The sequence below is a fragment of the Manis pentadactyla genome, chromosome 5 (assembly GCF_030020395.1).
Source record: "Manis pentadactyla isolate mManPen7 chromosome 5, mManPen7.hap1, whole genome shotgun sequence".
Classification (NCBI taxonomy): Eukaryota; Metazoa; Chordata; class Mammalia; order Pholidota; family Manidae; genus Manis; species Manis pentadactyla.
The window spans coordinates 149,222,849-149,241,981 of record NC_080023.1 but is presented as its reverse complement, the minus strand read 5'-3'; the positions used below and the strand labels follow the sequence as shown (position 1 = coordinate 149,241,981).

Below are 19,133 nucleotides of genomic sequence, written 5' to 3'. Positions count from 1 at the left end.
AAAACAAACAGCTCTGAAAGCAGGTCCTGGCTCAGCCACTTTTCCGGCAGTGAGAATTCTGGGCAGATCACTCCACTTTGTGGAGCCTCGGTTTTCTTATCCATAAAATGGGAATAATAATAGTATATACCTATCAGGACTGTTATAGGGATAAAATGAAAATAATTCATATAGGACTCCTCCTCCTCGCCGCCCCTGCCCGGGCAGGGAGTCAAGCTAGGGTGCGCAGGCAGGGCCGCGAGGCGGCTGCAGGCGGGGCACCGGCGCGGGGCGCAGGGGCCGGCGGGCGGGGGCGCGCGGCGGGCGGCGGGCACCGGGGGTGGCGCCTCAGCCAGCCCTCCTCCCGGGCTCAGCCAGGTGGGGGGCGTGGGCCGACGCGGGGCGGAGAGAGCCGCCTGGCCCGTCCCCTCCGTTTCCCTCCCCAAAGTTGCTGTCTTCCCCGGGGCCGGACAGTCTTATGATCCAGCGGGTCCTCCTGGGGAGGCCGGGCCTGGGAGAGGGGGCGGGCACGGAGAGGCGGGAGCAGCAGGCGGGCAAGGCGACCGGGGTCCGGACGGGGATCCAGGCAGGGACCAAGGCGCAGGCAGCGCCCCGGGCCCGCCACCCCCTCCTCTCGGGCCGGGGAAGCCGCTGCATGGGGCCAGGGGGACGGCCGTGCTGCGCGGACCGGCGGCGGCGGACCCCCCAGGAGGGCTGGGGTTGAGCCCGGGTCCGGAGCGGGGGCTCCGGGAGGACCATGCCCGGAGGCCGGCGGGCCGCAGCATGGCTCACGGGCCCGGCGCGCTGATGCTCAAGTGCGTGGTGGTCGGCGACGGGGCGGTGGGCAAGACGTGCCTACTCATGAGCTATGCCAACGACGCCTTTCCGGAGGAGTACGTGCCCACCGTCTTCGACCACTACGCAGTCAGCGTCACCGTGGGGGGCAAGCAGTACCTCCTGGGACTCTACGACACGGCCGGACAGGAAGACTATGATCGTCTGAGGCTTTTATCTTATCCAATGACTGATGTCTTCCTTACATGCTTCTCTGTGGTAAATTCAGCCTCATTTCAAAATGTGAAAGAGGAGTGGGTACCAGAACTGAAGGAATATGCACCAGATGTACTCTTTTTATTAATAGGAACTCAGATTGATCTCCGAGATGACCCCAAAACTTTAGCAAGACTGAATGGTATGAAAGAAAAACCTGTATGTGTGGAACAAGGACAGAAACTAGCAAAAGAGATAGGAGCATGCTGCTATGTGGAATGTTCAGCTTTAACCCAGAAGGGATTGAAGACTGTTTTTGATGAGGCTATTTTAACTCCAAAGAAACACACAGTAAAAAAAAGAACAGGATCAAGATGTATGAACTGTTGTTTGATTACGTGAAACATCTTCCGTGGTCAAGGAACTGTCCGTTTCTCTCAGAAAGCATATGAAATGCCACAGCTACACCCAGACCTCTGAGAATGAAGCAGTTTAAAATTTGAAAGAAAAAAATTCCACAACCCTGTCCTCAGAATTCTGTCAAGTTCACTAAGAATGTTTCTTAAAGGTACAAGAGCAGCAGACAGCATCTGAAGCCACAATCTATTATAAATACTTTATTTCAACTAGAAGGTACAATCTCTCAGGGGTTTCATAGTTTAAAAAGCTACAATCACATCATGTTGTAACTACATAAAAACAGTGCTGAATGGAACTGCCTGGCTTAGACCGCATGCATTTCTGCACAGTCTTTATGGAATCTGCACAAAGAAATATCTTCTCCCTTTGCTTCAGTTAATTGTTCTTCTTTGTAAGTTGCTTTCTATTCCAGTATATCCAGAGTGGCGAAATACTAAGGCCAGCCATGTAGCCAAAGGTCGCTCCAAGTGTACAGGAGATGGGCCATACCTGAGGAGAGAATGTATGAGATCAGAAAGAACAGATGTTTTATTACCACCTGAGCACAAGTTAAGTGTAACCTAAACATTTTTATATTAAAGCCTAATGTGCTTTCTTAAAGAATGCCAAAAGTGTAATAAGGTCATAACTGCATTTATCATGAACACTAACAATGTCCATATTTTAGTTAATGTGCATTCAACTGTAACAACGCTTCTGGCGATTGTAGATTTAGTTTGATGCTCCCCAAACTGCATGAGATACATGCTAAAATTACAAATTAAAATTTTGGGTCAGACTTTGCCACAATACTGGACTCAATTTAGCTCTCTGAACTAGTTGGTAGTTTTGTTCCTTCATTTCCACATTGGCTTGTATATCAAATGAAATGATAAATGTGTATGCTGACCAAATCACAAGAAACTAAATCATGTTAAAGAGAAAGACTTAGAATTCAAGTGTTTTACATGGAATTTATAACAAAGCAATTGCTTCCATAATAAAACTGATGTTACCTTTCAAAAAATAAAATAAAAAAAATAATAATTCATGTAAACTTTTAACAGATTTAATGATATAATTAATAATATATGTATTATAGAATATATAACAAATAATGTAACTGAAGAGCTCAATAAATATTATCTGTTGTTTATATTATTATTAGACTGAAATATGACACAACACATCAAAAACTTCCCAAGAATGCATTTCTAATCCTACAGTTTTATACCTGGGAAACAGACAAGAGATCAAGAATTTATGTACAAGGATGCTCATGGCAATATTGCTTACAAAGTGAAAACCTAGGAACCTAATCGCCCATCAGCAACAGCAGTCTGGCTAGATAAAATAAAATAATTCATTTTTAGGTTCCAAAATAATATTATTTATTTAATAGACAACGCATAGTAAACACCAGAACACTATGCAACTAGTGAAAGGAAAGCTGTGGTTCCATAAACACCACCGCAAAAAAAAAAAATGCCATCAGGTGTTGGATGAAAAAGAGCAAGTGGCCGAATAATATATATAATATGATATTACTTAGTGAAAAAAATATCGACAGGTACATATATACATTCATACATGTCTGTGCTTGCACATGCCCAGAAAAAAGCCTAGGAGAACACGTCTTAACAGCAATCGCCTCTGGAGATTTAGGAGGGAGGTAGTCATTCTTTTACTTCACACATTCCTATGAGGCTTGAATTGTTCAGTTTGAATGAAGGACACATATCACTTTTTAATTAGAGGGAGAAGGAGAGAAGGACTATTTCTTGAACACCCCAAATAAGCTCCCTGTGAGAGCCTTTGTGCCTGTAAGTCCCTCTGCCTGGGTCACTGTCCCTCCAGATAGCTGCAGGCTTCACGCTCGGTGCAAATGCCACTTCCTCCATAAAGCCCACCCTGACCACCCTATTTAAACAGCAGTACCCTCTCCCCCTCCCATGCCATTCTCCCTACCACTTCCTAGTTTTCTTGTTCTCCATTGGACTCGCTCACCCTATGACCTCCCATTTATTTTACTGGCTGGTTCATTATCTGTCTCACCTTGACTAGAATGTCAGCTCCAGGAGGGCACACGCTTTCGTCTCATTCACCTCTGCCTCTCCAGTGCCTGGCAAGGGGCAAATGCTCACCGCATAACTGTGTGTACCCTCAAAATCTCAATCATATATAAACTAGTCACAGGCATGGTAGTACAGCCTAGAGAACAGTCAACGATTCTGTAACATCTTTCTATGCTGACAGTAACCGCACTAGTTGGGGTGAGCATCTAATAATGCAGATAACTGTCAAATCACTGTTGTATACTTGAGACCAATATACTATTGTATATTAACTATTCAATAAAAAAAAAAAATAACTATCTGTGCCCTGACAGGACTAGTCACAGTCAAAGGTGGGGCTCTGATTCATATTCCTTGCTCCAATTCTCGGACTGAAAGAGATGTGGTCTCATGAGCAATTCTCTTTCCAGGAGTCCATCCTTTTTACATACTCACATAAGTGCACAGAAAGTTACGTACAAGGATGTTCAATGTATTGCCATCACGAAAGTTAAGAACTGGAATGAACCTGCATGTCTATCAATAGCAAACTGACTTAGTAGATTATAATACATCTAAACTACTGGGTATTATGCAATTATTTGAAAAAATAAGATAACAAATATTAAGCCAAGTCTAAATTACTGATATGAAAACATGATATGCAGTTAAATTTTTTAAAAAAGCAAATGGCAGGACATAGCTACAATTTTACATTAGTGGTCTGAAAAGTTAAAGGACAGAGGCTAAACCAACCCTGCTCTGCGGGGTACCACCCCCACGTCCTCCAGTCCCTGGTCCCTGGAGGGGACTAAGGGGACAGTCCTTCCACGCCCTAACACAACTATAATTTGTATTTTCACTGGACTCATGGTAGGGATTTAGGAAATCCACATAATCTCTGAATGACTATATCTTTGCAGATTAAAGCTGCAAGGGGCCTTAGGAGTCACCTCATCCAGCAGGGACAGCACAGTAAGGGGAGTCCATGGTCAGAAGCAGAAAGATACAGGAGGAAGGGAGAGCACAGGTGACCGATCCCCGCACAGGTGTCAGACCAAACACCCCAGCAGGGCACAGAAGGGCATTTTTAACAGTGGACTCTGGAAATGGTCCTGCCTCCCAGGTCCAGCCCACCAACCAGGAGGGGACACTGCTCACCTCCCTAGGCAGGCCCCTCCACCTGGGAGCTTCCCCCAGGCACAGCAGCCCTGAAGCTGGAATCCTGAGTGGTTCCATCATCTCCACCATGCCTTTCCATGACCTAGGGAAAACCGGGCTGGACCCTCCAGGCCCCCGGCACAGCGTGTCCCAGCCGCTTTCCAACAGCTTGCCCCCAGCTCACAACCCACACCCTGCCTGGGCAGAGCCAACCTTCTCCACCGATGGGTGGGATTGCAGCAACATCTTCTGCAATTCCCCTTTGCTCCTTTCATTCTCTTGGATAATTGTCTGCCTGCCATGGGGATTTCACAACATCGTGGGGCTGCCAGTGCTGAGAGGTTTCTGGAAAGCAAAACGGGCCTCTCAGGTCATCATGAGGGCTTCTCCCACCCTACAGAGGATCAGAGACCAGAGGCAGATGCTGAAAGGGCGGCCACCCCAGCCCCACTCGACAGACAGTGCACCACCCTGTGAAGGCACAGCGGAGCTAACGGTGCTTGGGCGTGACACACTGATGCTGAGTAGTCTCCACGTTAAGTTACCAGCAGCATCTGCTCTCAGGGCAGAGGTTTGAGTTTGCCTTTGGGGAAGCCCCCTTCTTTGTTCTAGAAGAGACACCCTTGCCTTGCCAAAGGTGAGAATAAAGGGATGCACACGCATTGCTCTAGAAGATTTGAATGTAGGCTGCAATCCTGATATTTCAAAGATGGTATGAGTGTCTTACAGTAATGGACAGCGCATGCACCCGACAGCAGAACTGCGTCCTCGTAGGTCATGTGGACCACGGGCTAGACTGCCATCTGCATGACAAGAATTGTGTGTTTGGGGAAGGTGGGGCTTCTCTTTCAGGCCTCAGCTCTCAGGAATGGGAATCAGACTTCAATTCCTGAGACCATCTGAAAGGCTCCCCAAGCCCCACACAAGAGATTCCTGTATTCCCTGCTTAGGGTCAAACCACCCTGTGAGTAGGGGAAGGATAGCTCCCCTGTTCTTTCTCTCTACTCCTCCCAAAATGGGACCTTCAGTCAAGCCTGTAAGGGTTAGTCCTGGGGCACAGACAAGGGCTCAGATGGGCAGGAAGTGCTTTGCTTGCATATGGGCCTCAGGCCCTGGGCACCTGGTCTCCAGGCTGGTGATGCTTTTTGGAGGAGGTAGGCAGGCCTGGTGGCTCACCTCTGCCATGAGCTGGAACATGCTGAAAAAGGATCTAACCTCTAGCTGTAGTTCTCTGGGTTGTTTTCTCTCCAGGCCCTGCCCCCAAGCTTCCAGAAACTGGGGTCTGGTATTAGCCATGCTCTGGAAGGGACCCTGCCCAGGTTTAAGCAGGCTAGACAAGGTGGGCTAATCAGGAGGTGCCCGGCCCAGGCCTCAGTGCTCAAGACAGGTGAGCTGATAGATCTAAATGTGCTCTGGTAAGTGTCTGAATAGGAAAAGAAACACACAACAGGTGGACTCAGGTAGCTGGACAGTGAAGGTGGCCACCTGGCTCGGCTCCTGCTCCCACCCACAGGGGCACAGGCCCATCTGGCTCTTTGTCTCTGGGGTCATCTGGCTCCTTGTCTCTAGGGCATCACATCACTGGGGGTGCTGACATCAGGTTCCGCCTCAGGTTGACGTTTGCCACAGTCTTGGTACTGCGGCCCTGGGGCTGCTTAGGGGTTTTGTATGCCCATCTCTTGTGCCCCACACAGGGCTTGCTGGGCCTGGAACTCTCAACCACACATTCGTCTACTTCTTGCACCTGTGCCAGGAAGACAGAGGCCCCTGGAGCACTGCAATAACCCAGAGGGAAAATTCATGCCCAATGCCAATACCAGAGGACCGTCCGGGTACCAGGCCTTAATTCCCAGAAACCAAGTGCCCTTAAAGGCATCAAGCCTTGGACAAGGAGCTTATTACCTTGACCCCTGGCCAGTCACTGATGCCCTAAGTACAGCTAGGCAGGAGCCTGCTCCCCTCAGGGACTCAGCTTCCCCACCTGTAAAATGGACAGTGGTTTCCAAATATTTTTGAGGTTGTTTTTCATCTTAAGGAAAGCTCCAAAGTATAAAAGCAATTTTAAAAAACTGTGCTGCTCTGGGAACAGCTCCTGAAATAGCCTGCAAGCATCTCTCCCCAAAATGTTTGGGAAACTACTAGGTGAAGTGACCTCAGAGTCCCCTTCCAGTTTTAATCTGCAAAGATATGGTGAATTCAGAGACTGTATGGGTTTCCTAAGTCCCTACCATGAGCCCAGTGAGCCTGGAGAGGTAATGTGTAATGGTGATGGGTAAGTTGGGAGCCAGCTTCAAGGAAAGAGTAATCTACTAGAGGGAACACGGCTGGCTCCACCAGAGTCAGATTGCCCGGGTTTGGATTTATCACATCCTAGCTGTGTGACCTTAGGCAAGATGCTTAACCTCTCTGTGCCTTGGTTTGCTCATCTGCCAAATGAGGATGATTATAGAAACCACCACCTACCTACCTAGCTCGCACGCACCTCCAGAACAAGTGGCCACCATCCTCTCTACTTCCTGGGGTGCTCCCTACTGCCTGGGCCTTATGAGATTCACCCACAGCTGAGAGAGGCGAAAGGAGAGTGTGTCCCTGCTGACCAGACCTCCTTGGGTGACTGAGGCAAGGCGCTCACAGAGGCATTGAAACCGAAGATGGGCTTGAACGTGTTGATGTTCCAGAAGAGGATGTCCCCACTGCAGGAGGAGGTCCCGAGACACTGGCTCTGGTATGTGCCCATGCTCAGGACGTCCTCCCTGTGGAAGGTCGGCCAGTGGTGGTACAGGAGCACCAGCCCGGTCTTGTGGATCCTGCACGCATGGTCAGAGGCACGAGGGCGAAACTCAAGGCCTTTGGGATCCCAGGAGCTGACTCAGAAGACACCCTCGGGTGTCAGAGAAGGACTGAAGCTCTGTTCCTCTGACTTCACCTACTAAGTGCTTGCTACAAGGCCCTGTCCTGGGAGGCTGACAAAAACAAACCCGACAGATGCGCCCCATTCAGAGACCTGAGTAAGGACTGAGGGTTAGAGCAGGGAAAGCCATGGCCCTAGAAAGGCCCTCCGACGAGGAAGGGGCCTGGCCCAGGCTGTTCCCTCTGCCTGGAATGCTCCTCTTACCCCAGGTGCGCACGGCCTCACTGACACTCCTCCTGCTCACTCTTCAGGTCCCGCCTCACCCCTGACCTCTTCAGATGAGCCTTTTCCGGTCACTCCTGAGACTAATTCAGAAACCTGTACTTGTTTTCCACAGCACTCAACAGTCTTTATCATTATGAATGCACTTATTTGATTAGTGTCTGCCTCCCCTTAGAGGCTCCAGGAGGATGGAGACTCCACTCCTCTTGTTTATACCCATCTGCAGCACCTTGCACAAAGTCTAGAATACATTGACCTCAAGGGGCGAGGATGAATGGATGGATGGGCAGATGAAGCACTGGACGCTGCCCACCACTTACTTCCTGCCTAGTGTTCCAACCGCAAGCAAAGCTGGAACGGAGGAAGCTGTCTAAATGAGAGAGAGAACAGTCAGTCGCCCTTGCTACCCGCATGCACCCTCGCTACTCACATGAAGTACGTGACTCTCCTACTCCACCCAGTCACGTGGAATACTTTGTTCATATGGATAATCCCTCTAATCTGTTGAAAATGAAAGAAAGCCAAAGTCTAAGGCACCTCAGAGAAAATGGTTCTGGGCCCCGAATGCCTTCCTAACTGTACTAAGCAAGAAGTCAAAACTCCCCAGGAGGGTGAGAATTCCCTAGAGTGCCTTCACATCCCATTAACTCATTAGATGAACTTGGAGGAGGTAGAAAACGTAGATATCCATGTCTGTTTTGTAGGGCAATAAGTGGGAAACAGACAAGTGACTTGGTTAAGGTCAAACAACTGAGTGATAGGATCTGGACCAGTACTCAGATCCCTAGCTTCTTGGCCAAGTGCTCCATCTGAGTTGGTTAAAGGACTGTCATAGGGTTAGGAATGCCCAAGTCCCAAAGTGGGACTGCTCTGTGGACTGGCTTTGGTTTATGTCACACCCACAGACTGTCCCTATAACTCTGTCAGGCAATTCCCAATAGGGGAAAACAGGGTGGCCGCTTACCACCTGTGGGGAAGCACACAACTGGGGCTCCTGGACAGGAGAGTGTCCCCACTCCCACAGGTGGCTTCCGCCTGTCACGGCTGGGACTAGCTCAACACCCCTCCATACATTGAGAAGACAGGCATTCAGGGCTCCCCTGATGCCAGATAAGACAACACTCTTGTAAACTGGCCTTCCTCTGCTCTGTGCACAGGGCAGTACCAACAGGCACAGCTCTTTTGGAAGCAACCAGATAGGAGAAATCCCCTTTAACTTGGAAATAGCATGTATCAGAATCTATGCAGAGAAAATCATCTCTAATTCAGAAAAGACATTTACTGAAGCATTAATCATGGGGTGGTGGGTGAACGGCAGGGAAACCTACAGGAAATAGGCTAACTTTCCCCTAAGTAGGGACACGTTGAGAGTAAAGGATGGTCACCTCATACAACACAACATTTTGCTGCCATTGCAGCCCTTGCTACAGTAGTGGTAGGTGAGTTCTCTTTCTGACCACCCCTCCTCCTGAAAACATCTGAAAAAGCCTGAGACGTAGGGGGTGCTAAAAACCGGCTGAAGGCGTGCGAGAGACCTAAAGTGTGCAGGATGGTGGTGCCAGGAGCCCAGACGAGAGGGGAGTGCAGAGACGGGAGCTCTGGCCTCGGGCGGCCGAAGCTGCAGCAGATGCAGCCTGCCCTGCCCAGACCCCAGGCCAGGAAAGGCGTCCCAGGGGAAGGAGGCAGCGGTCCCAAGAACCCTCTCTGTCCCCACACTTCAGAAACCATGTCCCCACACCATGTGCCCAGTTGCCCTGCCCAGTGCAGAGATCTCTTTTTGGGATCAGGGTGCTACCCACAGCCTGGGCCTCTCTTTCTTCCCACAGTGGACAAAGTCCAAGAACAGCTCCCCTAGAAAGTGGTGCCCAGGATCAGAACCCCCCTGGGAACCTGGCAGAGCAGCCCTCACCTAGCACACCGTCTCCCACTCATGTAGAGAGGCCCCCTGTCGGGACCGACTGAGGCGGTGGCCAGGCCGCAGGTCAGAGGAGGCAGGCGATCCACTGGCCGAGTGGCGGAGCTCCCACCTCACCTCCGGCCAAGCCTCCACCGAGCTGCCGGCCGGGAGAGTCCGCCCCACCCCACCACGGGCACCAACTGCCCCTTGGATGCTGATTCAGACACATTGGGAGGTCTGGGTCCTGCCTGTGCCACCAGGAATGCCTACCACAGAGACGAGCGTGGCCCACTCACCTGCTTCACATTCGTGTTGTAGAGGATGGCGCACAGGGGTGAGCTGTAAGTGTGGTCTTCTCCCGTCCGTTCCCACGCCCCTGGGTCTCCAAGAACCCTGTTCGGATTCCAATCTGTAAGCGAGGAGAGGGGCAGACAGCTGGGCAGTCAGAGGGCTCTGCCCTCGGTGACTGGGCCCAGAGAGAGACTTTTCAGACATTCAGACATCCAGACTGTGCACGCGCCTGAGCCAGCCAGGCCCCTCAGCTCCTCAGCATGCCTCTCACTGCTACTCGGTGACCTCTACTCCCTGAGATCAGGTCTCCCAAACCCTAGTGTTCTCATAACCCCCAAAGTCCAAGCCCAAGGTCCCTCATGACTTCAGAGGAGCTTAAAGCCTCGATCTAATGTCCCTCCTCTGGGAAGCCTTCCCTGACTACCCTCTATCCTGGGCCCATCTAAGGATCAATGTCTCTGTGCTCCACGAGCCACCTAACTCATCTTCATGACAACACATGGCATTTTGTACTGAAATTCCCTGTTCTCCTTCTACTCTGTAGATTCCTTGAGGGATGGGACAGTGTCTAATTAATGTATTTTCTGCTCCTGACAAAGAGCAGGGATTTGATAATGTGTGATGACCTGAAATGAGCTTCAAAAGTCTACTTAATTCAACAAATGCTTGCAGCCGCTCTGGCACTCAGCAGAGGTGGAGGAACCCATGAAACTCACTATCTGGGGAGAGCCAGTCAGGGGCACAAGGCTGGCATATGTGCCAGGGTGGCTGGCCGACAGGGAGTACAGGCCTCTGTGGAGCTACCCCTTCCTGCCAACCACAAATGACACCTCATCAGCCTTTCTAGAACCTCCCATCCACTGGCTGCCCATTGTCCAGGCCTCTCCTGAATCCCCATATTGTTGTTGGGCCCCACAGCACCCTGGACAGTCAGCCCCTTGTGCTTCTCCCATATATCTTGTCCTCCGGGGGCAGGGGCAGGACACAGGCACATGGGCACCAGCTAAGTCACAGCTCACAGACGGTCTTCACATCACTTCTCTCCAAGTCCTCTCCAGAGGGACTGCTCAGGTGTGGGGCCCGCCTTCCTGGAGGGAAGTCATGATTTAGCAGGAAAGTACCAAGAGACAGACAGGACAGTTATGAGGGCCAATACTGAGGGGAAGGCATGGGGCCAAGGGAGCTTAGTGGGGAGGCTCCTGACCCAGCGTGGGGATCAGGGCGGGCTTCCAGGAGGAGAGTCCGGAGGATGCACAGATCAGGAAAAGAGCAGCATCTGAGAGGGTGGCAGGCTGGGGAAATACAAACAGTCTTCCAGGAAATCCCAAGAGATGGGATCCTCATGGGAAAGCCACACTCTCATCTTTGTCCTCATGACGTAAATAAAGCACAGTCTCAGGAGGGACAGGACATGACCATCCCTTGGGAGTCCTGGGGGACACAGACCCTGGCCACAGTGGCCACCCTCTTTGTGTAGCCACGCCCCTGCTGCACAGCACTCACTGAAAAGGTGCTGCAGACCAGGGTGTTGTCGTTTGGGTGGAAGTAGGCACTGGTGACAGGGCAGTTTCCCGGGGCAAACAGCTTTCCACAGAAGGGCTGGAGGCATACGTGGTCCTGCAAGTCCCACACACAGATATTCTGCCAGGGAGGAAACAGGCAGAGGTCACAAGTGGGTCCTCAGGGATGTACCTGGCACGTGAGGCTGTGGGGTGCTCATGGCAGCAGGCCAGGGGTCCACGGCACCAGCACTTCCTACACACCCACCACACTACATGTCTTCCATGTGCCGTACACCTACAGGAGGGGTGTCCCTATGCTCAGTTGTGGAGATTGAGGCCCAGTCAAGAGCCTTCCCCAGGGCCTCTCCCCTGTTCAAGCAGGGCTGGGCAGCTATGACCATGAGGATCTCAGCATGCCCGTCCCTGTGCCAACTCCAGCCTCCGGGCCTACGGCAGAGGTGATGACGTCTGGCTCCCAGGGCTGCGAGCTGCTGGGAGAATTCGACAACAGCAGGTATCAGGTGTGGTGGGGGGATGGCTCGATGACCCCAAGGGTCCTGCCAATTCTCAATCTATTGAGTCCCAGTAGATACAAAACTGTCCCCTGAAGGGGGCACCTGGAACCATGGGCCCGCATCCCCACACTGGCCAGAATGCCTGAGCAGCCCAGCAGATGGGGTGGTTCCCTGAGCCAAGAGCTGCAGAGAAGCAAGGTGCCAGGCCTTGAGCCAGGAGCCAGGCATTTGAGAAAGGTCCGGTCAGGCCGTGACGGCCAGGGCTGCCGGAAAGGATCACCGCAGATGTCAGAGTTCCACTTGGGTTGAGGGGGAGGGGAAGGACAGGGGACAGGCGCCCATGTGTTACAGTGTGCACCTACTGTGTGCCAGACAGGACACTGCTCTTTTACCAGCAGTCTCCTCTAAACTACTCAACTCCCTGTTCTACGGAGAAGACTGAGATGCAGAAAAGGCCTTGGGCAGCACCACAGAGGAAGAAGCCAGGCTGGGCTTCCTGGGAACGCAGCTCCGGTGGACTGCTCAGACCAGGCCTCAGGCCTGTAGCAGGGGCTGTTAGAGCCCCCCACTTCTAGTGGACCACCCGCAGACCTCCCTCCAGGACGTGGCAGGTAGGGGGCACCATCTGAACTGGCTGTCCGCTGAGCATGCAGTTTCCCAGAATCAAACACTGTAGAATCCAATCACGGCAGCACAGTACTGAACAGGCAGTCACCTCCATCAGCCTGCCCCTCATGCTTCTGCTCATACATCCCAAGCCCCATTTTAGTCTCAGCTGGCTATGATTAAGCACCCAAAATGAGACATACACTAAAACATTTCTTTAAATTTTCCACACTTTCTGCATGAGACCAAAATCTAGCTGTCCCTGGACTTAAAATTCTGAATTTGGGAGGCATGTGGATCTGGGTGGAGGCCCCATATGTATGGAAGTCAAGAGATGGGATTCTTGAGGTCACCACCCAATCTTCAGCCCAAGGTGTGTGACTGAAGGGGGTGCTGTTCTGTGGAACCACAGCCGTCCAAAACCTCCCTGACTAGGGGGGTCCAGGGAGACTAGGGGTCCTGGCCTAACCCCCTGCCCTGGGCAGCCAGTCAGGCTATGTGCACACAAGCTCACCTGGGGCTCTTCCTCTTTCCTCTGCCCAGGGTCCTGGCAGAGCACTTGCTAAAAACAAGGAGGAGTGGGTGAAAAGACCCCTGCAGGGGGACCTCGAGGTATGATGCAGGCAGAGCTCCTTTCACAAAAAAGGTACCCAGCACTTGGAACTCCTGAACACTTACTGCTCAGATGCCAAATTCTGGTTTAAATGAACAAGGAGAACCACAGGCTCAACAAGCCCCAGGGCTTGTATGAAATCTACGATTATGCTGCTGGGTGTCCCTTCAGGCAAGATCTGATCACTGTCATCCTGGGCCCCTGTCAGCCCTTTGACAGTAGGCTAGATATGCCCTTTGTCATTGATGAGCAAGAAACCTGGGAAAGTTACTCATCTCAGAGGCTTGGTTTGCTCATCTATGGAGCCAATACCAACTTCGTGGGAGTTCAGGGGAGACGGGGCAGTGTGCGGCCTTAGTGGCAGGAAACACGCGAAGTCCTTTCCTGGTCATGCTGGAGTGGACATAGCCTACACTACCAAGGGCCTCAGCCTTCCGAATTTGGGGCAAAACTGGTACTAGTGGGAGCAGCCCCTCTGGCCATCCACCTCTAGCCTTGCAGAGCCCACTCTGGGGATGCCCACACTCTCAGGAAGTGGCTGCTGGACTGTCGCTCAGTCTCATTAGGACTGGCAGAAAGGGGGTCACCTCCAGGTGCTTGTGCTGGAGATGGGCCCTCTGGGAATGCACAGGGCTTGCCCTCCACAGGAAGACATCTGGGTGAATCAGGGATGCGGGGAGTCGGAGAAACCCGTTCTCAGTGCCGAGGTGTTCTTCTCTGCTGCCTGGCCTGTGGGGTCCCAGCCACGTCCGATCAGACCACTTTGGGGCCCCAGTCACCAGGCCCAGCTGCCCTTCTGACTGATGGAGGGACAAGGATCTTCCCCGCCATGCACCTGGGGACAAGGAGAATGCCTCCCCCGGCTGGGACAAAGTGGCTCGTAAACACCCAGGCCCTCCACAGCTGGACCCTCACACGCAGCCCATGGGTCCGCCCTAGCAGCAGGGGTGGCTGTCTACATTGGTGTGCTGGGAATGCACAGAGACTCGAGAGCCTGGAGTCTGTTTTCATCAACCAGAAGCTTCTCCTGCAGCCTCTCAGCCTCCTGCTTGCTCTGGGCTTCTGCCCACTGCAGCACCTGCTAATCCAGCATCTTCCTCTTGGCCAGGGAGATCTGCTCCTTGAGAGACTCGATGGCCTGTGCCTGCCCCCGGGACTCCGCATCCAGCTTCTCCAGCTCGTGCACACGCAGGTCGGCATCGCGGCACCCGTCCTGGGCCTCCTGCAGCTCCAGCCTGCACCTCCAGCTGGGCCCACCAGTGCTGATGTAGCCCAGCCACCTCATCCTGGGCCTCCTGCAGCTTCTGCCGCAGACCCTCCTTCTCCTTCATGTGCATGGCCGTCTCGATGCGGCGCTTGGCCGTCAGGTTGCCGGCTCCAGCTGGTGCTCCATCTTGATGCCCTCCATCCCTACCTTCAGGTCTCCATTCTCCTTCTGCTGGGCCCCAGGGCCTGAGTCCAGCGTGGCCTTGAGGTCCTCCAGGGACATCTGGTGGTCCGAGGCCAGTGAGTCCAGCTAGGACTTCCAGTTGTCCATGAGCCCCATTTCTCGCTGGTGGCCTGCTGGACCTTCCCCCACTCCTGCGTGTACTTCTCGTTGGCCACCCGGAGCTTTCCCACCTCCGCCTGGTAGGCCCTCAGGGCCTTCTACTACTTGTCCCGCACCACCGCTCTCTGCTCTCCCTCTGGTGCTCTTTGCTGGCCGACAGCAGCCGCTCCCGCGGCTGCAGTGTCTCGGCAGCCTCCATGTGGGCGGCGGGGGGCGCGCCCGGGTGCAGCAAGCACTGCGGCAGCTCCTGGATCTCGCCGCGCCGCAGGATCAGCTCCTCCTCCAGCTGCGGCACCCGCGACTTCTCGGCAACTGTGCTCAGCCACCAGGGAGAGAGGAAGGCTGGGGTCAATGGGCTGTCTGAGGACTCCACAGGGGCAAGGCGGGGCCTCCCCACTCAAGGGCCCCAGCCCCAGTCGGGGTGGCCCACAGGAAGGGAAGGGCGCCCACCTCCACCTGAGTGCCGGCTGTCTGTGGCCCTGCCTGCCACAGCCTCCAGGAAGACTTCCCTGGCTTATACCCCAGTTATTCAAGGAGTCAACTGTCCCTGCTGCCCAAGGTGGCTCGGACAAGGCACCAGTTATGGCTTTCTCTACGTTCATTCTCTTTTTAAAGAGCAGAGATGACAGGGAATTTTGCATTGTCCTGCTCTTGGGAGGTCCCCAGACAGTTGGGGTTGAATCACAGGAGCTGTCCGGAAGGCGTGGCCAAGGAAGGGTTTAATGCCTAAAGCAGAACAAAATTCGTGCTCCCAGACCCACCTTCTGATGGAAAACCCTGAGATGAGAGGCTTCATCCTCTAAAACTCCATCCTGACCTTGTCAATAGCCCTCAATTTGGAAGCAATGTATTTAAAAGTTTTCAATCTTTTACCAGTTTAAAAAATTTTCTTTCTGAAAGTGATCTTTAGAGTTCAGTAAACCTGTTTTTGTTTTTGTAATCAGGTTGAACCCTAGCCCAACATGCCCGTGTGGAGGACTAATACCTGCTTACCGCCACTCGGTCAGTTTCTGCAAGCTGCCTTCATGCGCATGCGTGTCTACTGCATGACACACCCTGTCACCCAGCAGAGGCCAGTGCGTGCAAAGGGACCCAGTTGCCAGTGCATACACCATTCACTCGTGGGCTTAGGACGACCTACAGAAACTGACTGCTGCCCACCTCCCAGCATGCTGTTTGTGGTGGTTTTTCCCAATCACTGCCTGCCGGCTGTTTGGCTGCTTTGCCAAGACAACTACAGCTGGGCTATGTGCTGGGCAGGGCTGGCCAGCTGTTTGGATGTATGTGCCTGCACAGGGGGACTGCCCTGGCACATGAAGAGGTCAGCTGGGCCCAGAACCAGGCCCTGGACTCAGAACCAGGCCCTGGCTTAGCAGGACCTCACCCCCAAGCAGAGCTTCCCTGGCCTATGACCCATGCCCTGACCCACTGTATCTTAACAGCCTGACCCTAGGGCTGACACAGAGCCCCATGTCCTTCAGGCTGGCCCCTCCTACCACCATATTTAAGAGCCCCCGGGCTAGAGAGACCTGTGTGTGCGGTCCCTGACTTCCCAGCCTGGGGAGAAGGCAGGCGTGGACACGCTGTCCCCATGCCTGCCCACATTTGGGGCAGAATGTGCCCAAGAGGTCCCCGATTTCTGGCCATGACGAAGCCCATCAAGGCAATGGATGGGGAGGGAGGAAGGGGAGGGTCTCACAGGACTTTCCCAGCCAGTGGGACCATGAGCTGGCCAGTGAAGACGCCTCCCCACAACAAGTACCATGTGGCAGAGAAGCCTAAGCACGTCCCTAATCCTCTACTTGCCTCCTGGAAGGGGCGCAAAAGGAGGAAACAATGAGGAGAGACGTTAACGTTCATAAAAACATGGTCAAAGTGCTCAAGGCAGCATAAGGGTGGGTGTGATTTTGCCCCATGCGCTGACTCCCACAGGAGGGGTGGGCACGGAGCCGCGAGCCCCGAGGCGGCCTTCGCGCGCCGTCTCCCGGCAACTTGGGAACGCGCGCGGCCAACGCACAAAGCTCGCCTCGCCTCTGGCCCAGGCGCGCCAGCGAAGGGAGTCAGTCTCTCAGAGAGCCTTGGGCTCCGCTCGCCCGGCAGATCTCGCCGATCGCCCGCATGGGAAATTTTCTCAGCAAGCTACGCCCCCCGCAGCTCGGCCCCGCCCCGGAGGCCGGGAGCCGCCCACCCGCCCGCCCCGCCCCGCCGGCTCCCGCGGCCCATCGCTATCCCGTTCACCCCTCCGTCCCCACTCCTTTCCTCCGATCCCCTTGGAGGCCTTCCTGCTGGTAAGATACGCTGACCCTCCCCAGACCGAGGACTAGACTTTGTTTTTCTGTTTTTTCTTTTAATTCTGTTTTATTAAGGTATTACTGATATACACTCCTAGGAAGGTTTCACATGAAAAAACAATGTGGTTACTACATTCACCCCTGTTATCGTGTCCCCGCCAAACCCCATTGCAGTCACTGCCCATCAGCGTAGTAAGATGCCAGAGTCACTATTTGCCGTCTTTGTACTAAACTGTCTTCCCCCTGATCCCCCCCACGCCATGTGTGCCCATCAGAATACCCCTGAATCCCCTTCTCCCTCCCTCCCACACCCCTCCCCTTTGGTGACTGCCAGTCCCTTCTTGGGAGTCTGAGAGTCTGTGTTGTTTCGTTCCTTCAGTTTTGCTTCGTGTTATACTCCACAAAGGAGGGAAATCATTTGGTACTTGTCTTTCTCCGCCTGGCTTATTTCACTGAGCATAATATCCTTCAGCTCCTCCCATGTTGCTGCAAATTGTAGAATCTGTTTGTTTCTTATGGCTGAGTAGCATTCCATTGTGCGCATGTACCAACTCTTCTCTATCCATTCATCTCCTGATGGACACTTAGGTTGCTTCTGTATTCTAGCTATTGCAAATAGTGCTGAAATAAACATAGGGGTGCATATGTCGTTTTCAATCTGAGAATTATATTCTTTGGGTAAATTCCTGGGAGTGGAATTCCCAGGTCAAATGCTATTTCTATTCTTTGAGGAACCTCCATATTGCTTTCCACAATGGTTGAAATAGCTTACATTCCCATCAGCAGTGTAGGAGGGTTCCCCTTTCTCCACATCCTCCACCAGCATTTGTTGTTCTTAGTCTTCTCATACTGGCCATCCTTACTGGTGTGAGGTGATATCTCATTGTGGTTTTTACTTGCATTTCCCTGATGATTAGTGATGTGGAGCATCTTTTCATGTGCTCGTTCACCATCTGAATTTCGTCTTTGAAATGTGGTCTGTTCATATCCTCTGCCCATTTGTTCATCAGGTTATTTGCTTCTTGGGTATTAAAGCATGTGAGTTCTTTATATATTTTGGATCATAACCCCTTCTCGGATATGTCATTTACGAATATATTCTATACTATAGGATGCCTTTTTGTTCTGTTGATGGTGTCCTTTGCTGCACAGAAGCTTTTAAGTTTGATGTACTCCCATGTGTTCATTTTTGCTTCTGTTTCCCTTGCTCAAGGAGATGCATTCAGTAAAAAGTTGCTCATGATTATATTCAGAATATTTTTGCCTATGTTATTTTCTAGCAGTTTCATTGTTTCATGACTTACATTCAGGTCTTTGATCCATTTTGAGTTTACTTTTGTGTATGGGGATACACAATAATTCAGTTTCATTCACCTGCATGTAGCTGTCCAGTTTTGTCAACACCAGTTGTTGAAGAGGCTGCTATTTCCCCATTGTATGTCCATGGCTCCTTTATCATATATTAATTGACCATATATGCTTGGGTTTATATCTGGGCTCTCTAGTTTTTTCCACTGATCTATGGGTCTGTTCTTGTGCCAGTACCAAATTGTCTTGATTACTGTGGCATTGTAGTAGAGCTTGAAGCCGGGGAGCATAATCCACCTGCTTTCTTCTTCCTTCTCAGGATTGCTTTGGCTATTCGGGGTGGAGGACTTGACTTTGAAATCCTTTTTTCTTCTTAAGTCCCAAGTGGGTTTGTGTGTCTCACATGCCTCTCAACACCCAAAAAACAAGGTGTTTGACCTCTTTAAGCACCTTGGTGTGTATCAGCCATGTCCTGCCTTCCTTTAGCCTTTGCTATGAGATGTGCTGCCAGAACTGTTCCCTTCCTTCAGTTCTTAAAGCTCTGAGCTTTAATACAGTATGGGTTTAGCAGAATACTTGGTAAATCACTTAAAATATCCCTACTTCAGGTGAAAATATCGTCTGTCTTTAAAGCATAGTACTATAATAGGTTTTGCTACTTTATTTCTTTGGGCCAATACATTGTATCAGCGGAGCTCAAAGAGGTGTACCCAGGAAACCTCCTTGATGGATATCACTTGGGATAAAGATGATTAGATTAAAAGACTTGAGTTTTCATTTGGTCCCAGTAGCTGAGTGATAACAACAAAATTCAAAACGTGGGTGCCAGCACTAGATCCTTGATA

The 19,133-nt window shown here is 52.0% G+C and overlaps 2 protein-coding genes across 2 annotated transcripts; one reads left to right on the top strand and one right to left on the bottom strand.

The window, feature by feature from the left end:
• Positions 1–442: 442 nt before the first annotated feature.
• On the top strand, positions 443–1,620 carry LOC130683865 (rho-related GTP-binding protein RhoQ-like). The gene has a single exon (XM_057502788.1). It carries the CDS (start codon positions 763–765, stop codon positions 1,369–1,371), a length of 609 nt encoding a protein of 202 aa, XP_057358771.1. The 5' UTR covers positions 443–762; the 3' UTR covers positions 1,372–1,620.
• Positions 1,621–6,156: 4,536 nt separating this feature from the next.
• LOC130683989 (uncharacterized) lies at positions 6,157–11,807 on the bottom strand. Its single transcript, XM_057503280.1, has 7 exons — positions 11,706–11,807; positions 11,408–11,545; positions 11,109–11,196; positions 9,910–10,022; positions 8,147–8,244; positions 7,186–7,390; positions 6,157–6,327 (listed from the first exon to the last, which is right to left on the bottom strand). Exons 1-7 carry the CDS (start codon positions 11,805–11,807, stop codon positions 6,157–6,159), a joined length of 915 nt encoding a protein of 304 aa, XP_057359263.1.
• Between the last annotated feature and the right edge of the window lie 7,326 nt (positions 11,808–19,133).